General features: G+C 39.3%; 1 protein-coding gene across 1 annotated transcript in view; it reads left to right on the top strand.

Annotated features, from left to right (window-relative positions):
• znf462 (zinc finger protein 462) overlaps nt 1-22,590 on the top strand; it is a 176,341-nt gene that overhangs the window by 103,637 nt on the left and 50,114 nt on the right. Inside the window, exon 2 of the mRNA XM_028805058.2 lies at nt 4,845-5,098. Coding sequence (XP_028660891.1) covers nt 4,876-5,098 — 223 coding nt within the window. The 5' untranslated portion in view covers nt 4,845-4,875. The remainder of the gene's footprint in view (nt 1-4,844; nt 5,099-22,590) is intronic.

The following is a 22,590-nucleotide window of genomic DNA, read 5'->3' as shown; positions in this document are numbered from 1 at the left end:
CATGAAGTACTTCTTTAGTGAAAAGCGGACAGACATACAAACAGATGTTGGATTATAGATAGATAGACAGATAGATACTGTAGATAGATACAGATGTTCCTTTTGCATTTATAGCACTTTGCACATTTCTGATGATGATTTCACACTCATAGTCACTTTGTGTGGAATCAAGAGACGATTAGTTACTTTGTTTCAGTCTCCAATTAGTTCTGTTGTGTTTCATACAGCAAACTTGCAAGCAAACCATAAGTAACAATAAACTTCCTATGAGTGTGTCATGGAGTTCATTCATTAGTTAGAGACAGTTTTTATTCGCAGGAAAAATCATCATGAAGATTCAATAAGAGCTGCGCTTATGCAGCAGCAGCTTTGTGATGATTATGGAGTTTGTGTACCAAGCGAAGCTCTAGGATTAGAATGACTTTTATCTGATAATTAGCACATGGAAACTCAGTACTCTGAACGGTCCAGAAAAGACATGTTTCATCTGACGTCTCTGTGGCAAGTTCTCCTTGGCTGAGAGCATACAAGCGGGTGCCTGAATTTCATTGAGACAGTAGATATGTTGGTTGAATTTAATTTCTGTGTATGATATTGTGTATTTAATCTGCAATAGCCTGAACATGACCATTATTTAGGTAATTACCAGTCACCATGTCCTTAAGTCCTGGGATGCCGCTGGTTGCTCCCCTCTGCACAGATTCAAGTGCTGCTATGTCTTTCTTGTAGTGTGGTGACCAGGACTGCACGCAATACTACCGATGCAGTCTCACTAGTACCCGCATAGTAGTGAAACAGGACAGTGAGGAGGGCTCTGCCCGGCTCTCCACTCCTGATGTCACATTTCCCCCTCCCCTCAGCCCACAGCCTCTGTCTCGGATTAGCACGAACATATCGCTCCTGCAAGCGAAACATGATACTTAGCACAATGAGAGAAGTCGCAAAATCAACTGGAATGTTCAAGTAAATTATAAAAAAAACCCTGAACTAAATCCGTTAAGTAGCTCTCTCATTCGCTAGCTAAGCGAAAGTAAGGTACGCCCCAAGGCTGGCATGTAACTGAGGAGGTACCCCCTGCGGCCTGCTGCTTGTCTCTTGGATTCCCACAAATAAATCGGTACTGGAAGCGAACTCTGATACATAGCGCAATGAGAGAAGTCGCAAAATCAACCAGAATGTTCAAGCAAATTATAGAAAAAAACCAATCTCAATCCATGAAGTAGTTCTCACGTGAAAAGCATACAGGCAGGCAGACAGACGTTGGATTTTAAATATATATTTAGAGATATGAATATTTTTAAGTTTAACATCCCTTGATTTGTATTCAATAGCTTTTATGATGTAACCTACTTTTAAACACATAGAGACATATACATACAATGAAATACATATATAAATATCTATAATTTAGATGGGTTATAGAGAGAGAGAGAGAGAGATGCAGATATACGTATCCATGTCCTAAACCTGCTTAATCCTGCCCACAGTATGCTGGATACTATCCTGACACCACTGGTTCAGGTCAGGTCAGTTTGGGGAGCATGCACTGGTACAGCGTGTTGTCACACCCACCACACGATGAAACAGCTTGGGATCCCGGTTGGCAACTCCCCATACAGACACGTGGTCCTAGTCCCCACCTCTGGAAGTGACCCTCTATCAGCCGCAGCCAGGTGTTACATAGGCATCCCCGTGGAACTACCACTGGAACTAACCCAAAATGGAGCACACCATTTCACTGGGCTTTAATGGGCTCAGTAGAACTCACTCGCCTCCATCTTTTGACAAAAGCAAACCTGTGATTCCTGGACATCAAATTTTTGGTTTGTTCTGTCACATTCCTTTATCGAGCCATTCCTACAGCTATGTCATATCTTTGCTTGATTGTATGTATTTTATTCAGGAGTGTAACTTTGTTAAACTAGCACTTGACACTTTTTAGAGCCACCAGATGAACCCCTTGGTGCTGTTGGTTGTGTGCCACAGACTGCAAATGGAGAAATGTTTCTTCCCTTCCCACCGGATGGTTTCTAAAGTCTTTCTGCTACTCCATTATCAGTGACATTATCATGTATCACAGACTTTTGGAACTTTTGTTGTTCCATTCTCCACACTTTCATAATACCATCACACTTGTGTGTCATCTGTCCAGAACACTTGGTTCCAGAACTGAACTAGCTGATGTCTTCTCTTGTCTTGTCTTTAATTGCTGGGCTCATTTTATTCTTCAGAGTTCTCCTCTGCCATCCTAGCTGCATCCAAATGCCAACTCTACACTGGTTATTTTATTTCTTCATTGACTTGTACGTGTTTTAATTCATAAATGTCTTTCATAGATCATTCTGTGATGTTCACTTTGGAGTTGGCCTCCTGAGTCTAAACACAGAAACCAATGGAAGGAGTAGCACCACACATTCACAGCTCTTTTATGAATGTGAACAGCAAATGCGTAACTATTAACATCCACTTATTGGTTAATTAAACCATTACTAATGAGAGATGGAACCTAAAAGAGTGGGATTAAGCCAGCTTAGAAAATGGTATGGTATTCAAAAATATTGAACCATATATATGGGCCATGTTATCCATTACTTGTAAGAGAAATTGTAAATAGTTCTTCTTAACAATACATTCCTGGATTGGGTGCCAGCCCATCTAAGCCCTACTCATATACACTGTGGACACCAGGGGGCGCCCCAGCTTCCTGAACACCCAACACAATAGGCACAGACACAGGTTTAAAGCACAAAATGTCTCTTATTATGAGAGACTCTTCCCTCAAGCGTTTCCCACCACAGCCAAAAGTATGCAGAAGCACAATAGCACACAATGATCCTTCTTTCTTCCTTTTTCTCTTGGTCACTGTCTCCTCCGCTCCTCCCAGCAAGCTTTGTCCACCTTCTACTCGACTGTAAGCACTTCCGGATGAGGCAGAAACCCCATACCATAGGGCTCCTCAGACTTTGCAGTACCCCCCTGGCGACACCCACAGCACCCAACAGTGCTGAGGTAAAGAACTCCAAGTCCTATGATGCCCTATGGGAAGCCGCGGCACTGCTGCAACCTAGGGGATCTGCCACCAAGTGTTGTGGGGGAGGCAGTGCCCTAAAGAATCCACCTTCCCCCATTATTCCATTTCTTGAGTGTCCCGGCTGGGTTGGACTGCCGGCCGTCTTTTACAACGCTTATACCGAGACTTGTTTTATGCTTTAAATGGCCGTACAAGTTTCTTAAAAGTAAAACCATATTGGATGATATGCAGTTCATTGTTAACCTGAAGGTTTGAAAACGATGATGTAGTCAAGGAATTATTTCATAGTTCATTTTAGAGACATTTTTGAGCTACCAGTCATCCTCACTTTTATGTCTGTGGCCTGAGAAAGATAGCTGGGAGGGAAGACGTCACGTGGACCAGAGTATTAATTCCAAAGCTATTGAGTGATGCAGTAGTAGTTAGTGTCCTTAAACCTAATGTTTTTTACATTCTCTGCCTGACATGTTTCTAATGCATTTGTAGGGTCATAGGGGCTGGAGCCTATCCTTTTAATATCTAATGTGATGCAGGAACCACCTCTAAGGAAGGTGTTAGTATTTATAACGTCTTTTCTCAAGCACTTTCAGTTCTTACTTGGTTCACCTTAAGAAGTTCAAGTTATGTTTTTCCTGTTCTTACTTACCATTCTCAAACCCATTTAATTCAATTCAAGGTTGTGGAGAGACAGAGCTTATAGATTTAGAAGAAATAAAGCACAGCCTCCTTTAAAAGCGTTTATTGAGATGCAGTCAAGGTGTCAAGCACATGATATGACCATGAGGATTATTGCTGTGTAATTAGAGATTGACAGAAAGTCTTTTCATGGTAGATCTACTTGACCATTTTTGCATGACAGAATGGGGTCAGCTAATCCCACCGTTGGCAGTGCATCCAGACATCGGTGAAATTGGCACAGCCATACTCCTCATGATCTTGTTTTCCATATCTGGAATTAGTGTCAATGATTTCCAAGAGTTTGCCCAACCTGCAAATCTATTCCACCCCCACTCCCAAGTGCTCTTGGGCCAACCAGTTTACTTTCCTGCCAACGTCCTGTACTTTTTATGGTTTGATTCACTCCCATCAAAGGGGAGATTCCATAGCACTGTTGTCATTAAAGTGGAGCTTCATAGTGATTTCCACATTAAATGGAGAATCTGCAGCACATTATATTCTGTAGAGAAAGTAATCAATTAAATGTTGCATTCCATGTGGATGGTATACTACAGTGCAAGTTGAAGGTGTCAACATTTCATGAGGACTTTGGCAGGCACTTTACTCATTATATATATAGAGTTGGTACCTTCCACTACTGGGGTGGTTACCATGTTGGCATTTTATTGCAATAATATATGCCAACCTAAGTCCCAACCTTCACATATACTCTAAGAACACACAATGTGAGAACATTGAATCTTTTCCCCAGTCAGAGCTGGGAGATGTGGCTAGTGTACAATAATTAGTCTCATTTCCTGGTGGGTTAGGACGGTATGTTAATGTGTCATATGGAACTTTTTGCAAATTTATAATGAATGTGCTGATAAATTCATTTAGGGCTTTTTTTTCTTCTCCACTTGTTTCTAACTGGAACTTCACAGAACAGTTAAGTGATAGCAGTGATCACATGACTCTACCCATGGAGAAGGCTGCTGCTTCAATAGTTATTGGAGCCCCTACATTAAGGAAGTGAAACACTGACTAGTATTCTCATGAGTGCAGATTGATGTCACCTGAAAAAGATTTGTGTCTCTGAGACTCACGTCAAGCTTTGCATATTTTTTTTTTTTTTTTTTCATTTTTTGTTCTGCAGGATTCCTGGATTTTACCGGGAGCCCCCGACGATGGAGGTCCTGCAGTGCGACGGCTGTGATTTTCGCGCTGAGACCTATGAAGACCTGAAGTCCCACATTCAGGATGTTCACACAGCATTTGTGCAGCCAACTGCTGTCGGGGAAGGAAACTGCATTCAGACAAAATCTGATACCATGACTGTGCAGAGCCAGACGGAGCAGGAGGATCTTGGAACGCTGAAGAATGAATTTGAGTCTTCTCATGAAAGAACTGGTGGGTAACTTGGATAGGCTGAATTTATAGATGTTCTTCCCTTCTTGAGCTCATGTCAACTTAGGTCATTAGTAGTCTTATTAAATATTCATTTTTAAAAAGTCCAATACTTCAGGTGTGTTAAAAAATAAATTAAATAAATAAATTCAATTTTCAATAGAGATACATAGTAGCACTCTGAAATTTCATGTGAAGATAATGCAATCCAATACTTGAGGTGTGTTAAAAAATAAATAAATAAATTCAATTTTCAATAGAGATACATAGTAGCACTCTGAAATTTCATGTGAAGATAATGAGATCCAATACTTCAGGTGTGTTAAAAAATAAATAAATAAATTCAATTTTCAATAGAGATACATAGTAGCACTCTGAAATTTCATGTGAAGATAATGCGATCCAATACTTCAGGTGTGTTAAAAAATAAATTAAATAAATTCAATTTTCAATAGAGATACATAGTAGCATTCTGAAATTTCATGTGAAGATAATGCGACTCAAGTGTTGTAGTATGTACCAAAAGGAATAAGCATACTCATTTTATAAATACATAAAAATATAAACAGGAAATGAACATGTTTCTGTACAGAAACACATCTCTCCAAAATCTCAATCCTGATTGATGTCTTTTTGCCAGCTTTGTAGAAGAACTCTGCTGACTGAAGGGTGCCCCATTTCAATCTTCACTGCCATTCCTCTCTGATTGTCACGTGTCACTTCACACTGATGAGTTCTTTTTTTATTGGCAGTGGAGGCAGTTCATTAGCATTCATTACAGAGCTGATTGATGATACCCATGTTCTCTTTTTAATGCTCTTTAACCATCGTTTGTTGTTGTAACTGCCCATACAGCTGTTCTCAACACACTGAAATCATGCAGTGTCTGTCATGGGGGTGTCTTCTTTCACAATAAACTGAGTGACTAAACATTTTTAAGTAAAAATGCTCCTATCAACCCTATTGTAGCCATTTTAGATAACATGTTGAAGCTGTGTTAGAATGACAGTCATGGAGATTTCATATTTACAGAGAGCTTCAATCCCTACACAATGTCGAAACAGCATGTTACATGTGTCATGTTATGCGTTTCCTTCTTGCCCATTCAAGTCTGCCAGGGAACAGCGTCTGGTGAGGTGGCATCAACTCTCAATCCAGACTGTTTTCCTGCGTAGTTCCTGGTTGGTGGAATGGGCTGGCCACCTCCATCCGTGCTGCTGACTCCCTCAATGTATTTAAGAAGCGATTGAAGACCCATCTGTTTTGTGAATGTCTGTCAAATTGATAAAGAAAAAAAACATTCTTGGTTAATTTGTTTAAGTTTAATGGCCTTATTGATTGTAATCTGCCATTGTAAATGTATGAGTTATTACATCTTTTCACTTGTGGCAATTACCCCGTCCATTTAAACTTGTGGAACAAACCGTCCCAGGCCTAATGTTACTGTATTCTTTACCTCTTGTATAAGTCACTTTGGATAAAAGCGTCTACTTAGCAAGTAAATGTTACAAACTGGTGGTGGTACTGAAATGGTGTGGAAAGTGTTTTCAAGGTACACATTAAGCTTTTTAATACCAAGGGAGCATTACTTGAATGCCACAGTTTACCTGTAGGACCATAAGAACCTGTAAAACAAATGAGGTGGATGGGATTGGTGTGCGTTGTTGGGCTATGTGGCTTGTTCTTGTCAAAATTATTATCTTGTTCCATCTCTTTACAAGCCGTTTTCACACAGTGAACTGTGACCATGCCAGTGAGACTGGTGATGTCCTTTTAAAAAGAGACTCACATGACTAGTTATGATTCCACATTATGTTATTCCTACATTTTACTCCTGACTTCTCATACATGTTGTTGACCACAGCAGAACACTTGTAATGTCTTAATGAATGTGGGTGTGCAGAGTATGCTGCTTAAGGAGCTGTAGAGAAAGTGCTTTCTTCACACAGAGAACCACAGAAACATGGAGTACTAGGCAGTGTGGTAAACACTAGCACTTTAGGGACCTTGAAAATGCCAGTTGATGTTGTCTTGGTTTAGAATTTGTAGGTATATTAAAATAATATTTAGAAATACTACTTTTTTGAGTTAAATTGCCTGTTCTTGTCAATTTTTTTTTTAATATTGTACTTCAACCGAAGTTAATTGCTTGTTTTCAAAATGGTAGGTCAGGGAGCATGCACTAGTACAGCGTGTTGCCGCACCCATCACACGACGAAACAGCAGTGGATACTGCCTGCAACCCCCCAGGCAGACACGCAGTCCAGTCTCACCCTCCGGAAATGACCCTCTATCTACCGCAGCCAGGTGTTAGGTGGGCGCCCCCTTGGCCTGGTCCGGCCACTCGGTCCTCGACAATGAGGATCTTACAAGCTGGATCAATCTTGGGGAAACACGCCACATGGCCGTAGTGCCGTAACTGACGCTTCCTCACAATGCAGGTAATGTGCCTCATTTGGCACTCCATGAGCAACACAAAGTCAAACCAGCAGTACTCAGGGATTGTCCAAAGAGTCACATTACCAAAGGAGTTCAGTCTTTGTCTCAGGCCAATGGCTAAGTGTCCATGTCTCACAACCATATAGCAAGACAAGAAGCACCAGGACTCAAAAGTCTTGGAGCTTCATCTTTTTGCAGAGATATCAGAAGCACCACACACCCCTTTCCAGCAACCTCATGACGCCCCCCTGCTCTCCCAATCCATCTACTGACTTCATAGGAAGAGTCACCAGAGACATGAATGTCACTGCTGAGGTAAGTAAACCTCTCGATGAGGTCGACACTCTCTCTGCAGACAAACACACTGCTAATGGCTGTGCCTAAGAGGTCATTAAAGGCACATAAAATGGTAGAAATGCTAAATATTAATATGATGCTAGAGCAGTGAACATGTGGTAGCATTGGAATAAAGAAATAGTTTGACTTTGGATGTATTTGATGAGATCGGATCAGTCCGTGCCAATGGCCCAGTGCATTCATCTCTAACGAGTGCATGGAGAAAGCTGTTATTACCAAAGCATCTAGAACAGGGTTCTCCAACTCCAGTCCTGGAGAGCTACTGTGGCTACAGGTTTTCATTCTAACCCTTTTTTTAATTAGTGACCAGATTTTGTTGCTAATTAACTCTTCGCCTCAATTTTAATTGATACACTGCTTAAGACTCAGGCCCCTTAATTATTTCTTTTTTCCTTAATTAGCGACCAAACAATATTAAGACACAAAAATGAACCAACACATAAACAACAACCTGTGTACATCACACAATAACTGAAAATAAAGAAAAGTGAAGGCCTCAGTAATGTCGATCTGCTCAGGTCCACAAAACATTTGAAGATCAACAGGTATGGAAATGTCTGAAATGGCAGAATGAGTGTCATGGAATTAAATAACGGGTTTAATTAGCAATGAGAATTGGCTTCAAATTAAGGAACTAAATGAAGTGAAGTTGGTTGGAGTTTGAGTCCCCAACTTAGTTGGTCACCTTTTGGCTCACTTCACATCAAATTTATGTTTAGGAGCCGTTTAAGGAAAAAAGAATCAATTCAATAGTTAATTAGCAGCAAAAACTGGTCACTAATTAAGAAAAGAGTTAGAATGAAAACTTGCAGCCACAGTAGCTCTCCAGGACTGGAGTTGGAGACCCCTGGTCTAGAACCTCATAGTTAGGGCAGAGATCATTATTTTTATTTTAACAGAACTGTCACCCAAACAAATTGTAATCAGTTGAACATTTTCAGTTTAAGCAATCAATGATTAAGAGGTGACAACGTATTTAAAATTATGAAGGGAATTAGTACAGTGGATCACATCTGTTACTTTAAGTTAAATTCTTAAACAAGAGTTGGTTGGAAACTTTTTAATGGCTGATTTCACACAACTACTAGACAGTTTTTTTGTTTTTCTTTTCTCCACACAAAGAACCCAAGACATATGGAATAAATATCCAAGTAATGTGGTGCATTTTAAGTCTTAGGGGACCTTCAGTTCTTGACTTGATATTATTTTGATGAATCTAGGTAAATCGGATTGGTGAGCTTCTTATGCTGAATGACCTGTTTCCTGTCTAAATTATTCTCACGTTCTAAGCAATAATTGCAGACCTTGTCCTTGCCGGCCATTTTCACACAATGCACTGTGATCATGCCACTAAAACAGATGATGTCATTTAACAATAGACTTAAAAGACTAGTTATGATTTTATGTATTTTTGCTGTTAACAGAATTTTTTTTGTAAATTTTATTATACTCCTTACTTTTGAGATAAGTTTTTGAGCACAGCAGCACACCTTTAATCTTTTAATGAAAGAAGGCTTTAGGGAGCTACAAGCTGACGTCAGGAAGAGCATCTGGCCATAAAAATCCTGCTGAAACCTACATATGATTAGTACTTTAGAATTCTTGTCCAAAATAGTCAGGTCAGGTTGGGCAGCATGCACTGGTACAGTGCGTTGCCACAACCACCACACAACGAAACAACTTGGGATCCTGGTTGGCAACCCCCCAGGCAGACACGCGGTCCAGTCCCACCCTCTGGAAATGACACTCAAGATGATCATCATGCCGGAGAGAAAAGACCGTCCAGGTGACCCCGTTTAATAATGGGAATAACTAAGGAAGAAGAAGACGACAAATTACTTTCTACACACAGAGAAACAAGAATACATGAGAAAGTAGTGTGGTGGAGAAGCAGCCAATAGGGACCTTTGGGACTTTATTTTGGAGAATCTAGGCGAATAGGATTTTGGTTTGATTGGCTTGTACTCGTCACAGTTGTTCTAATGTTCGAATACATTTTGAATTACTTAGTATTTCTAAATATTATTTTAATATACTTCCTTCGTGTCTGCGTGGGTTTCCTCCGGGTGCTCCGGTTTCCTCCCACAGTCCAAAGACATGCAGGTTAGGTGCATTGGCGATTCTAAATTGTCCCTAGTGTGTGCTTGGTGTGTGTGTGTACCCTGCGGTGGGCTGGCGCCCTGCCCAGGGTTTGTTTCCTGCCTTGTGCCCTGTGTTTGCTGGGATTGGCTCCAGCAGACCCCCATGACCCTGTAGTTAGGATATAGCGGGTTGGATAATGGATGGATGGATGGATTTTAATATACCTACAAACTTCCTGAATGTTCTTAGTATATATTGATGTGTTAGGCTTGGTTACTTGGCACCGGAAAGTGTGAGTGCCCATGCTGAGCTGGGAAATGTTGGAACAGTAAAACACCATTGATGTACCTGTTTATTCAACTAAGAAAGAAAAGCGATGCACTTCTTATTTCCAGCTGGTATGAAAACCCGTGATGCACAGTTCTTTTTCAGAAAGGGACCACATTGTGTTTTGAGTCCATGGAATCGCAATTTACTTTTAGAACACTAGAAAAACTTGGACAAGAACAGGCTCATTGGTTGTATCCACAATCTGTCCAAAATGACATCAAGTAGACGTCTGTAAAGTCCTACTGTCTACCAAACTACTTGGTAACGTATCCCATGTATGAGGAAAACTTTCTAACATTTGTGCAAAATTTACCCTCAACAAAATTTCAAATGTGCCGTCTTGTTCATGTTGAACTTATTTTATCGACTTTGTTTTGTAAGTCATGTCACCTCTTTGTCTTCCATTTGCTTAAACTGGAAAGACTCAGTTCCTTTAATCTTTCCTCACAGCTCATAACATGCAGTCCTGGAATCGGCCAATTCATTCTTCCATGGATTTCTCTAGTGCTAGTCTGTCTTTTTTGTAATATGGAGACTAAACCCACACACTACTACAAGTGAGGCCTCACCAGTGTATTAGGAGCTTAAAGCTTTGAGTCAGTTTTGAAAGAAAGGTCAGAGCAAAATATAAGTGTATTATATTTACACTATATACAATACAATTTATTTTTGTATAGCCCAAAATCACACAAGAAGTGCCGCAATGGGCTTTAACAGGCCCTGCCTCTTGACAGCCCTCCAGCCTTGACTCTCTAAGAAGATGAGGAAAAACTCCCAAAAAAACCCTTGTAGGAAAAAAATGGAAGAAACCTTGGGAAAGGCAGTTCAAAGAGAGACCCCTTTCCAGGTAGGTTGGACGTGCAGTAGGTGTCAAAAAGAAGGGGGTCAATACAATACAATACACAGAACAGAACAGAAGTAATCCTCAATACAGTATAAAAATTAAAAAAATTACAAGTATGGAGCAGAATTTAACAGATGATATTCCATAATATGATTTGGATTTGTTTAGAGTCCTAGAGACCTCAGCCATCAAGCTGCCTCCCCCATTTGGCCATTACACAGCGGAGACAAGGCTGGGCCAGCCAATCCGATGAAAGGACCCCTCTACCCAACGATTCCTACGATACTCCATCAGGGATGAGTTTATCTTAGGCAGGCAAAACAACTTGGCAGGTGGGCCGTGGCACCAAGTGCCACATTTGAGTACCGAGAAGAGAAACAGAATAGGTGAGGGTTAGTAACATCTCTTATAGTAGCAGGCATAGAGTATACAGTATATTATATATATACTGCATATCTACTATTATATCTACATCTGTAGAGTTTGAAGATTGGAAGACTGGTGTTTTGAACCATTTAGTTAGTTGAAAAATGTAACATAAAATAATAGTCTCAAACCCATATAATACACTTTAGTGTTTAAGGGTAGGAGCCTAGCTAATGAGCACTGAGCACAAAAATAACAAACCAGCTCTGGATGAAGTGCCAGTCTGAAACAGGACCTAACCATTCACACACACGCATCCATTCACAGACACAGGGGCAAATTTAGAATCTGCAGTTAGCCTAACTTGTTTTGGGAATATGGGAAAAAAAATTAATGTAGACACTGACTTAACATGCAGGCTTCACGCAGACTGTGCCACCTGAGTGCAAAATTCAAACCAAGAACTCTGGATCTGGGGCATTAGACATCAGAGAACGAATGGCCGGGTTCATTCATGTTAACAGGAATCTGTGAGGAAGAAGCATAGTGGCAACCATGGGGGGGTTCAAAGTTGTGACACCACAAAGGTACATCATGAGGTGGCAATCAGAATAATCTGCTAGAGAACCTGGTTTTTTTACAGTTGATTTTTTTGTTACTGAACAAATTAATAATGCTTAGAACAATTAAACTGTTAACATGTCTAACAGATTGTAATATTTGTGCAGAATGATGTTTTAGAGAAACACTGGGGTCAGAGTTCATATTTTTACTTTTAACATATTAAGGCAAAGAGCAGTCCTTCTTTTCAATGTGATTCTCACACTTAAATTTTTAAAGGTGTGTTACGTTCAGACCTTGATCTTATCTCGTCACATTATGCTTGCTCAGTATTTCACTCAAGTTTCTCATGGACACGTATTATTTGTCCCATCCTTGCAGTGATTGCATTTCTTGTTTTTCTCTCTGACTGGTGGAGAAGAGCATTGGCTTTTTTTTTAAGAATGCTTTTAATTAGTACTTCGGAGTGGTAAGGCACTATCTTCCTAGCTGAGAAACATTAATGTGAGCCACAGTACTCTAGTTAGTAATAAAAAGTCAATTACTGTCTAGTCTATTAATGTGGATGTGTGAGGAACTGTCAAGAGGACTGCAACCTGATGGATGAACAGAGGCTCAAAGTGTGTTCTGGGTGCTTTAATTATTTTTATAAGAGGGAGGCATGATGGCTCAGTGGGCAGCACAGCTGCTTACCATCTTTGAGGAAATGTGTTCACTTCCCAGCCATATCACTTTCCATAAGGCATTTGAAACATTTCCCATATCACGTGAAGTTAAATTTGAGTGGATATGGCCTGTAGTAGAACTGCATCATGACCAAGCTTGGTTCCTGCCTTCTGCCTGCTACAGTGTATGGACAGATGGTTATGCATTTAAGATGTGTGATGGTGAGGTGCTGGGTATATTGGGAAAGGGATGCTAAGGATAGAACTGACAGCCAAGGGGAAAAGAGGAAGGCCTAAGAGAAGGTTTATGGATGTGGTGAGAGTGGACATAAAGATGGTGGGTGTAACAGAGCAAGATGACGAGGACAGGAAGATATGGGAGTAGATGATCTGCTTTGGCAACCCCTAATGGGAGCAGCCAAAAGGAGTAGAAGATGGTACAGGGGGTCCTCGGGTTACAACGTCTCGACATACGACGTTTCAAGTTCACAACACTCACTCCCATAAAAACTTAAAAAAAAAAATTGAGACGTGAGAAGGAATAAAGGTAAGGATTTTTTTTTACACTCATTTTTTCTGTTACTACAGTACATTGTACAGTATAGTATATTTATGTCCTTTTTCTGTGGCTTAGTTGTGTTTTTATGTTCTAGATTATGATTTTGCAAATGTGTTAGGATATGTAAGTGACTTAGGCTAGGGTGTGTTTCGACTTACACCAAAATTTGGGTTACATCACTGTTGTAGGAACGGAACTGTGTCGTAACCCGAGGACTCCCTGTATTGACATCCATTACCTTTAAAACAATGCATCAGTTTGTTTCCTGATGCTCATGTTGTATCGTTTTGAGTAGAGATGGAATCAGAAGATGTATCGTAGGAAATATCTAGCCAAGGTCAAAACTGTTAAGACAGTATTTAGTAGCACGGCCTAGTAAATACGTTTTGGTTTTAGACATTTGTTTATTGACTTTTTGATTCATTTTAAGGCCCGTTTTCAGACATTTTCCTGAACTCTCCTGTTTTCCAACTCTTGGCATATCGTTTACTTTGACAGAAGCAGAAAAAGGCAAAAGGAGTTGAAACCCATCCTGGATGCCCTCTGCGTGGAGTTTACATGTTCTTCCCGTGTCCGCGTGAGTTTCTTCCCATGAAACTCTTGAGACATTTAGGTTAGACTAATTGGCTTTGTTATATTGGCCCTATATGGCGTTCACACTGCAATGGGTTAGCACCCTGTCCAGGTTTTGTTCCATCCTTGCACCTGGTGATTGCTGGGATAGGCTGCTGCTTCATCCTGATCCTGATCTGGATCAGTAGACTTGAAAATTGGGAGGAATGCATATATTTATGTGTGTGTACACACGCACACTTCATAAATATATATAGTCGATTCATAAAGCATTCAGCACTCTCCATTTTCTGCATATTTTATCGTGTTGTAGATCATTATAAATGGATAATTTTGCCCATCAGTCTACAATGACAAACTGAAAACCCATTTTCAGGCAGGTTTGTGAATTTATTAAAAATGAAAAACTGGAATAATATTATTCATAGATGTATTCAGACTCTTAATTCAGTAGTTTGTAGAGGCCCCTTCGGCAGCAAATAGCTTCAAGTCTTCTTGGAAGAATACAACCTTTTCGTACCTTGTTGAGGGGTAGTTTATCCCATGTCTTCTGACAGATCCTTGTAATTAGATACGATACGATACAGTACAATTTATTTTTGTGTAGCCTAAAATCACACAAGGAGTGCCGCGATGGGCTTTAACAGACCTTGTCTTTCGACAGACTCCCAGCCTTGACTCTCCAAGAAGACAAGAAACCCCTTGTAGGGAAAAAAATGGAAGAAACCTTGGGAAAGGCAGTTCAAAGAGAGACCCCTTTCCAGATAGGTTTGGTGTGCAGTGACTGTCAAAAAAGGGGCAAATAAAATACAATACAATACACAGGACAGAACAAGTAATCCTCAATACAATATAATAGTACAACAGAAATATTACAAGTACAGAGCAGAATTCAACAGTAGATGATTTCACATAATATGATTTGGATTTGTTTTCAGAATCGGAACAGATTGGATGGGAGCATCTGTAAACTGCCATCTTCAGGTCTCCTTACAGTTGTTTTGTAAGGTTTAATTCTGGACTTGGCTTGGCCATTGCCATGCTTCACCATTTGGGATGGTATTAGGCAGGTGATGAGCAGTTCACCAGGCATTGTGCCTGGTATTCTGCCCAAAGAGGTCATTTTTTTTTGATTTTATTGATTTTATTAAAATCAAATAGCATTCCATACAAATAACTCAAGTTTTACAAAAAAAGGTTTGAAACAAATCAACCCCCACCGAGAGAGAGACCTAGGCCAGCAGAGTAAAACTTAAAGCTAGTAAAAATAAGTAAATAGATAAATTTAATAAACGGATAAAGATAAATGGAGTAAAAGAGGGGATAGAACCTGCCTCTTCAATTTAAATGCTTATTCTAAAATGTTATTGATTAGATCCTGCCAGGTTTTGAAAAAGTTTTGCACAGATCCTCTAAGTGTGAATTTAATTTTTTTCCAGTTTCAAATAGTATATAACATCACTTACCCACTGACTTAGAATAGGAGAGTTTGGATTCTTCCAGTTGGCCAAAATAAAGTCTATGTGCCAATAGTGTAGTAAAGGCAATTACAGTTTGTTTGCCCTTCTCCACTTTAAGCCCATCTAGGAGTACCCTAAACACAGCTGTTAGTGGCATAGGAGAGATTGAGACACCAAGGCTGTCTGAAAGGCATTTAAAGATTTTGGTCCAGATTGATGTTAATTTGGTGCTCGCCTCCCAAAACATGTGGCACAGTGAGGCAGGAACTTGATTGCAGCATTTGCAGGTTGGATCTTGCCCTGGAAACATTTTGGACAAATTTAAGCGAGAGAGATGTGCTCGATATATAATTTTGAGTTGAATAATTCTATGCTTTGCACATATGGAGCTTGAGTGAATTCTGTGCATGGCTGACTTGCACTCCTTTTCTGAAATGTTGAGTGAGAGATCCTTTTCTCACTGTACTCTTGGATCTCTGAAAGGGAGGCACTGTAAAATAGTTTCATATATATTACGGAAATGCTGTCTTAGTCCTCAAGACTGATCAATATTTTTTCTGGCGTAGAGGTCAATTTTTGAGAATCTGCTTACTCCAGAATGGCTCCCATCTAGCCCCTCTACCATAATCGCCTGATTGATGAAGTGCTGCTGAGGTGGTTGTCCTTAAGAAAGGCTCTCATTTCATAAGAGATAATTGTCCTTAAGATAGGCTCTCTCATCTCATCAGAGGACTCCTGAAGCCCTGTTGAAGTGACTGTTGGGTTCATAGTCCCCTCCCTGACCAAGGTTCTTCTTGCCTGGTTACTCAGTTTGTCCAGACGGCCAGCTCTAGAAACAGTCCTGGCGTTTCCAAATTTCTTCCATTTCACAGTTGTTAAGGCCACTTTAGAGGTTGTTTGATCTGCTTTCCCTAAGCTATGTTTATCACAATTTGAACATGGAGGTCTACTTATGGCTTGGCTTTTATCCTGACGTGCAGTGTGAATTGTGCAGCCAGCCTTGTATGCACATGTACATGTGTGCTTTTCTAAACAATGCCCAGTCAATTGAATCTGCCACAGGTGGACACCAATCAAATTCCAGAAACATCTCAAGGAGAATAAAAGCAAACCGGATTCACCTGAACCCAATTTGGAGACCACAGCAAAGGGTCTACTATGTTTTTGATTTTTAATAAATTGGAAGACCTTTCTGAAAAAGTCATTATGGGTTATTAAGTAATGATTGATGAGAAAAAATAACTATTGAATACATTTAAAATTAAAGCTACAACACAAAGTGTGCAGAAAATGAAGGGGCCTGAATGCTTTCTGAATTCACTGTATAAATAATGCACATGACATCACACATAACTCTGAGGCTGTGACTGAACTTGGTATCCTTGATGTTTAAAGTCCAATCCACAAGCTGCTAAGTTACAGCACCTGCCACATACTTTGACAATAACAGAGACAGCACTAACCTTTGTCCTTGTAGACCTCTTACCTTATTTAGAACTTGAATTGATTAAAGTATAGGGAGCGCTACCTTTGGATGAAGAAATCTCTCTTGAGAGACACTGAAAATGTGCAACGTGTTACACCATTTTGATACTCTGACGCTCAGAGCCACAGCCATCTCCTCTCGACTGTCTTTTAAGCCAGCATACAAGTTTTGGGTTTGTTTTGTTCCTTTTGAGATTCATCAATTAATGAATAATAAGTTTACTTCAACCCTTGATAAGCAATCTCTACAGTAAGAACTGCAGAGAAGGGTAATTAAGTAACAAGGAGAGCTTGGAACAGAAGGATTGAAAGTAAAAAACATGGTTAATAGCATTATGAGAGGGAATGGGCTCTTAATGTGAGAAATATAAAATCACATTGTGTATAGCATTCTAATAGTAAATAATATATATTAGTAAATAATATATATATAAAAAATACTTTTTTTAAAAACCATGCTTATATTAAGTTAAAAAGTGTACTAAAAAGTAAATAAGTCTCTCATACATCACTCGTAAGATTTTAAGAAGTGTTCTTTGAATGTTGATTGATGAAAAGCCCCCACGCTTTTATTTCACAAGTGATGTATGAGAGACTTATTTTTTACTTTTTAGTACACTTTTTAACTTAATATATGCGTGGTTTTTAAAAAGTATTTTTATATATATATTATTTTCAACTTTTTAGTCTTGGGTTTGTTTTAATATAATTTTGTAATCAACATTTTAACACTTCCTTTAATATTTCTATCCATTACTAACACCATCTATTGGTGAAATCTTTAACTATTCTTCATATAAAAATTTAATTTCTTAATTAACATGGATTAATTGATCAATTAGTGAAACTGATTATTGATTCATGTGTTGTCATCGGAAGTGAGTAAGTGTGCAAAATGTCAAGTCATTTGGACAATAGGAAGTGGGTTAAATATCGATTACAAGATTTGTACCAGACAACAAACAGGTAAAGCTAATATAAGCGTGGTAATAAAAAAAAAGAGATCCTGTTAATTTTGCTAGATCTTTTCTCCCTGGGTATTTAAGAGTTTAAAGGCTGCACACTGCAAGTGGTCCACTGAGCTCAACTTTAGAAGGTAAGTTGAGGCAAAAGGAACAACTGACAGGACAGTAGACTGACCAGACATACAGCAAGAAGCAAGGAGAAGAGGATGTGAGGGACAGTTTTTGGAAGATGAGCAAGGCAGCCCATCTGAAAATTACACACCAGACCCTGTAGAGGTCCAGCAGAACAAGTTTAAATAGAATGAAGTTAGACATTTTAGTATATACTTGGTAATAATGGCACTGGAAGGTGCCGACTTGTTGCAAAATGCAAGCAAGAATTCTATACATGTGACAATACTGTTACCACTCCTATGTGCTGAAATGTATTTTTTTCTAATTTCCATCTTTGTGTCTCAGAGTTGTATTTGCAACTGATATTTATTGTTCATAGAATTTTTTAAAGTATTTAGTTGAGGAAATGGAATTAGTGCCACAAGGTGTGAATGGCTTTTACTTTTCAGTTCTGAGTGTTTTTCTTCCAGACAACTATAATTGTTAATCAAATCAATGGTTAATGTTAATATTCTTCTAATTTTTTTAGTTTTCATTTAGATTATTTTTCTTTTATGAAAGGTTGTGTTTTTTTTTTTTCTTACATAAGCATAGTTGACTGTTGACTAGCACTGAAAAAGGTGACAGAAATGGAATCTAACAAATGACATGAGAAAGTTTCTACTTTTTTCATTATCCATTAACCAAAAAGTCAATCAACATTCTTCTCTGTAGAGGGGCTCATTCATATCAAGTACATAAAACCATTCAAGAGATCAATCAAACATCTACAAATCCATCCACATGTGTATAAAAACATAAAACTTGCAAAATTTGATTTTAATAGATCTGTGATGGGACAACAGATCATACTTAGATGGGACAATGGTTACCACCAGAACAAAATTACTGTGTTTTTTTGTGTCTGTGAGGGGATAGCAAAGTAACGTCAGGCATTAGGAAGTCCATCATTTTGTGCCAACTAACAATCTTTGCAATCTTCAACAAATGGAGAAATCCCAAACCTGTTTAAAAATTAAACCAGGACTTGCTGTGCTACCATATTCTCTGCAAGATCTGAGAGCCTGTGTTGCTGCTAGAATCCAATGAATTTAAATCCAAGGGTCTCCATTTCAGTGTAGAGGACAGTGGGACTTTAGGGACCTTCAGATCTTAAGTCAATGTTATTTTTGGAGAATTTAGGTGAATAGGACGGACAAGCTTGTTGGGCTGAATGGTCTGCTCTCATCACAATTGTTCTAATGTTCTTAATTCAGAAAGGCAGCATTAGATGCTATGTCTGAACTTTTTCCAGCAAAATTCATTTTGAACAAAATGAATATCCATAACAGACATGGTTCTTTCTCCCTCAAATAAACCCAAACAAATAACAGTTTTAGGTATTTCAGGAATTCAGATAACTGCTGCAAAAAATATTTGAAGTATTACAAGAATTAAAGTTAACTCCTACTCTCTAATCAAATTACAAACGGGCCTAGTTGAACTGGTTATTGGAGGTTAAAGAACAGGCCGGGATAATCCAATTATCAGTTCATACAGTAGCTGGCATCAGTACTGATGGATGGCAGTAGCTGGCATCAGTACTGATGGATGGCAGATTTGAACTTTGTTTCAGATTGTGGGATAACCATCAGTAGCGCACTGCACACACACAAAGTATCCTAGAAATTTATGAAAGTTTAAATCGGTATCTCAGGAAATTCAAACTGTTTCCCAAGTCTTGTGTCGTTCAAAAAAATCACTGTTCTAAAAACTCCACATAGTAATATTTTTGTTAAAACATTAACAAAAGTAAAACAATCATAAGACACTTGTATGATGATGTATTCAGTCGGCCCACCTTATTTGCGGATTTTCACATCCACGGTTTTGACCCACTGTGGTTCTAAATGTATTAAAAAAAAGCAAAATCCAGAATATTCTAGTCAGATGCTGTTGAAGCATGGTGTACCCAAGCCCAGCCAATCTTCAGGCCCACTCTATCAGCCCTTGTGTTTGATTTGTGCATGCAAACGTCTTTATAGGTTTATACAAGTCCTGAGCATCCACGGTATTTTTGCAGGAACCATATACCTGCAGATAAGGAGAGCTGACCTGTTGTGCGTGTGTGTGTATATATCTTCTTTTTTAATACGCTGCCATAGCTGTTCGGTTGTCTGTCCAGGATTTTAAATCACCTCGTAGCTCACAAACTATTGACCTGAAGTTTGGTACACATGTACTATGTGATGTCTACTATCCGCTTTCGGGGTGATGATTGACCTCCAAGGTTATTCCTCTTTTTATTTTTATGTTATTTTATTGTAGAATCAACTCTCGGCCGTTCTCATCCCTATCACCTTCACTGTCACTTCCTCTACCTCTTCATATCTCAAATCATTCTTGAGGTAGATTGAAGACTTAAGTGCCAGCTCTAAGTAATCGCAACACAAATACGGACTTAATCAGTTTTAACGCAAAAAGATGGCTACGGAAGAAGAGAAGAAGCGGGCCGCTAGGGTGGAGAAAAGAAGAGCGGCTCAGGAAGCAGCAAGCGCATCAACCTCTGAGCAAGCGAATGCTAAACATACAGAGAAAGAGGAGGAAAACTATAAGTCAAGTGTATTCACTGCACGTTATCGTGCAGTAAGCCGTTACTGGTGTATATATAATTATATGCAGTCATGACAAAAGTACGTACACAGCATGAAATTTTTTTTGACATTTGTAGACATAACAAGATTTGATCTTCAATTTTAAACAATATCTGTAGATCAAAGAGATGTCATTGGAAAAAAAATGCAAATTTGATTTTGTAATAATTTATCATACAAAATGAACAGATGTGCAACTTCCATCTGTGGAACAAGTAGCTGTTTCCTAGAATTGTCTACCAGTCTCTGACACTGAGTAGGAAAAAGTCCTTCCCACTCTTCTTTCAGCTGTGTTTCGTGTGAGTGGTGTCTTACATGCACAGCCCGTTTCAAATCCCCCAGAGCATCTCAATAGGATTCAGCTCAGGCCTTTGAATTGGCCATTCCAGAACCCTCCATTTATGTCATTTCAGCCTTTCCTTGTTGGATTTACTGCTGTGTTTAGAGTCATTGTCATGTTGTAAGGTCCACCACTTTCAGTTGAGCTTCAACCGTTCGACAGATGGTCTCACGTTATCCTCAAGCAGTGTTAATTTTGTTGATAAAAACTAAGACAAACTACATTTTTTCTGTGACACAAATGGAACAAAAAATAAATGAATGACGAAAACTTAGACAAATGCTTTTAAAATCATTGTTGATGAAAACTAAAAACGAAAATGTTAAAGACAACTGGACAATGAGCGATGTGAACAGCATCTCTGTTCAACATGAAGTGGTTCGCCAACAAATAAGCATGAATGCATTGTTGCAATTTTAAAAACTTGTATTCATGCATGTAATTGGCTAACACTAGATTGGGCATCATCAGGAATCCATTATGTAAGCCAGAATCCTGCTTCACTCCACATCACTATGTTGGCTAATGTGAAAATAGCGGTCAGACATACGGACCAAGTTTAATTACAGCGCTGACTACAAATTAAAACCCAGTGTATGCCATGTAGAATGAAGCTCACAGGAAAGAACTCCACAAACCTGAGAGCGGTCTAGAGGCGCACCATCCTGATATTCATGCCAAGGTATGTAACGTTATCTAGGTGCTGACTTGCCCAACGCCAATACCGTTACTTCTGGCTCTCCTTTACCCTGCTAATACTAATGCTTCAAGTGCGTTGGTTTATTTTAGGTGTGCTGCAAGTAGGAATGTCACAACAATAGTAACGTTGGTACTGCACACTTGTGTGACCGTAAATATACAAATAACTTCGGATGGCACAATAATATGTGAGAAAAGACTACATATGAAAAAGGCTGAACAGTGGTGATGATACAGCACTGCATCAACACGTTAAAAAGAAAAATGACAGAAATCATGTCTGGCGATGCTGTGTGCTCGAGAATTTCAATGTGCGATTGGGGGAAACGTGTTTATTATTGAAGACAAAAAAAAGTCAATACAAAGACACACACAGGCATTTGTTATTGCCAGTTTTATCACTTTATGTGTTACTTCAACAGATTCTTTGCCGCTTTGAGAGCGCAATCAGATGCACTCAGCCTCAGATGTGAATTGTAACTCTTAAGGTTGTAGTGTCATGCATTTGTTACAGCATGTGAAAGGGTGGGGGGATTAATCATTTTTAACACAGTGTCCTACACAGTCCCGATAAAGGAATGGAAGCTTTGCATTCATTCCTTGATTGTAATTAGCACATCTACACATTTGTCCGCGTATCCATCCATTTTGTAACTGGTGGATACAGTTCAGGGTTGTGAGTGAAGGCACCTCGCACGCATCCGCTTACACATACAGGCACAGCGGCAGTGACGACAACTAAATTAATTAAACAGAGACAGGTTTCAAACGAAGTGGCTTGTAGGTTGTATATGTCAAATTAACATCCACATGAGTGCCCATACCCAGGGTTTTCCAGCAGATCATTGTACCATCACACTCCCTCTACCAGCTTGTCTGCTTCCCACTGTGCATTCTGGTGCCATCTCTTCCTGTGGTAGATGACACACATGCTGTCCACATGATGCAATAGAAAATGAGATTTATTGGTTTAGGCGCCCTCTTCCTCTGATCTCCTACATTGAAGGCCAGAAGTCCACATGA

The sequence above is a fragment of the Erpetoichthys calabaricus genome, chromosome 7, assembly GCF_900747795.2.
Source record: "Erpetoichthys calabaricus chromosome 7, fErpCal1.3, whole genome shotgun sequence".
NCBI classification, from domain to species: Eukaryota; Metazoa; Chordata; class Cladistia; order Polypteriformes; family Polypteridae; genus Erpetoichthys; species Erpetoichthys calabaricus.
Note: the sequence above shows the minus strand (reverse complement) of the source record. Positions and strands in the feature narration are given on the sequence as shown.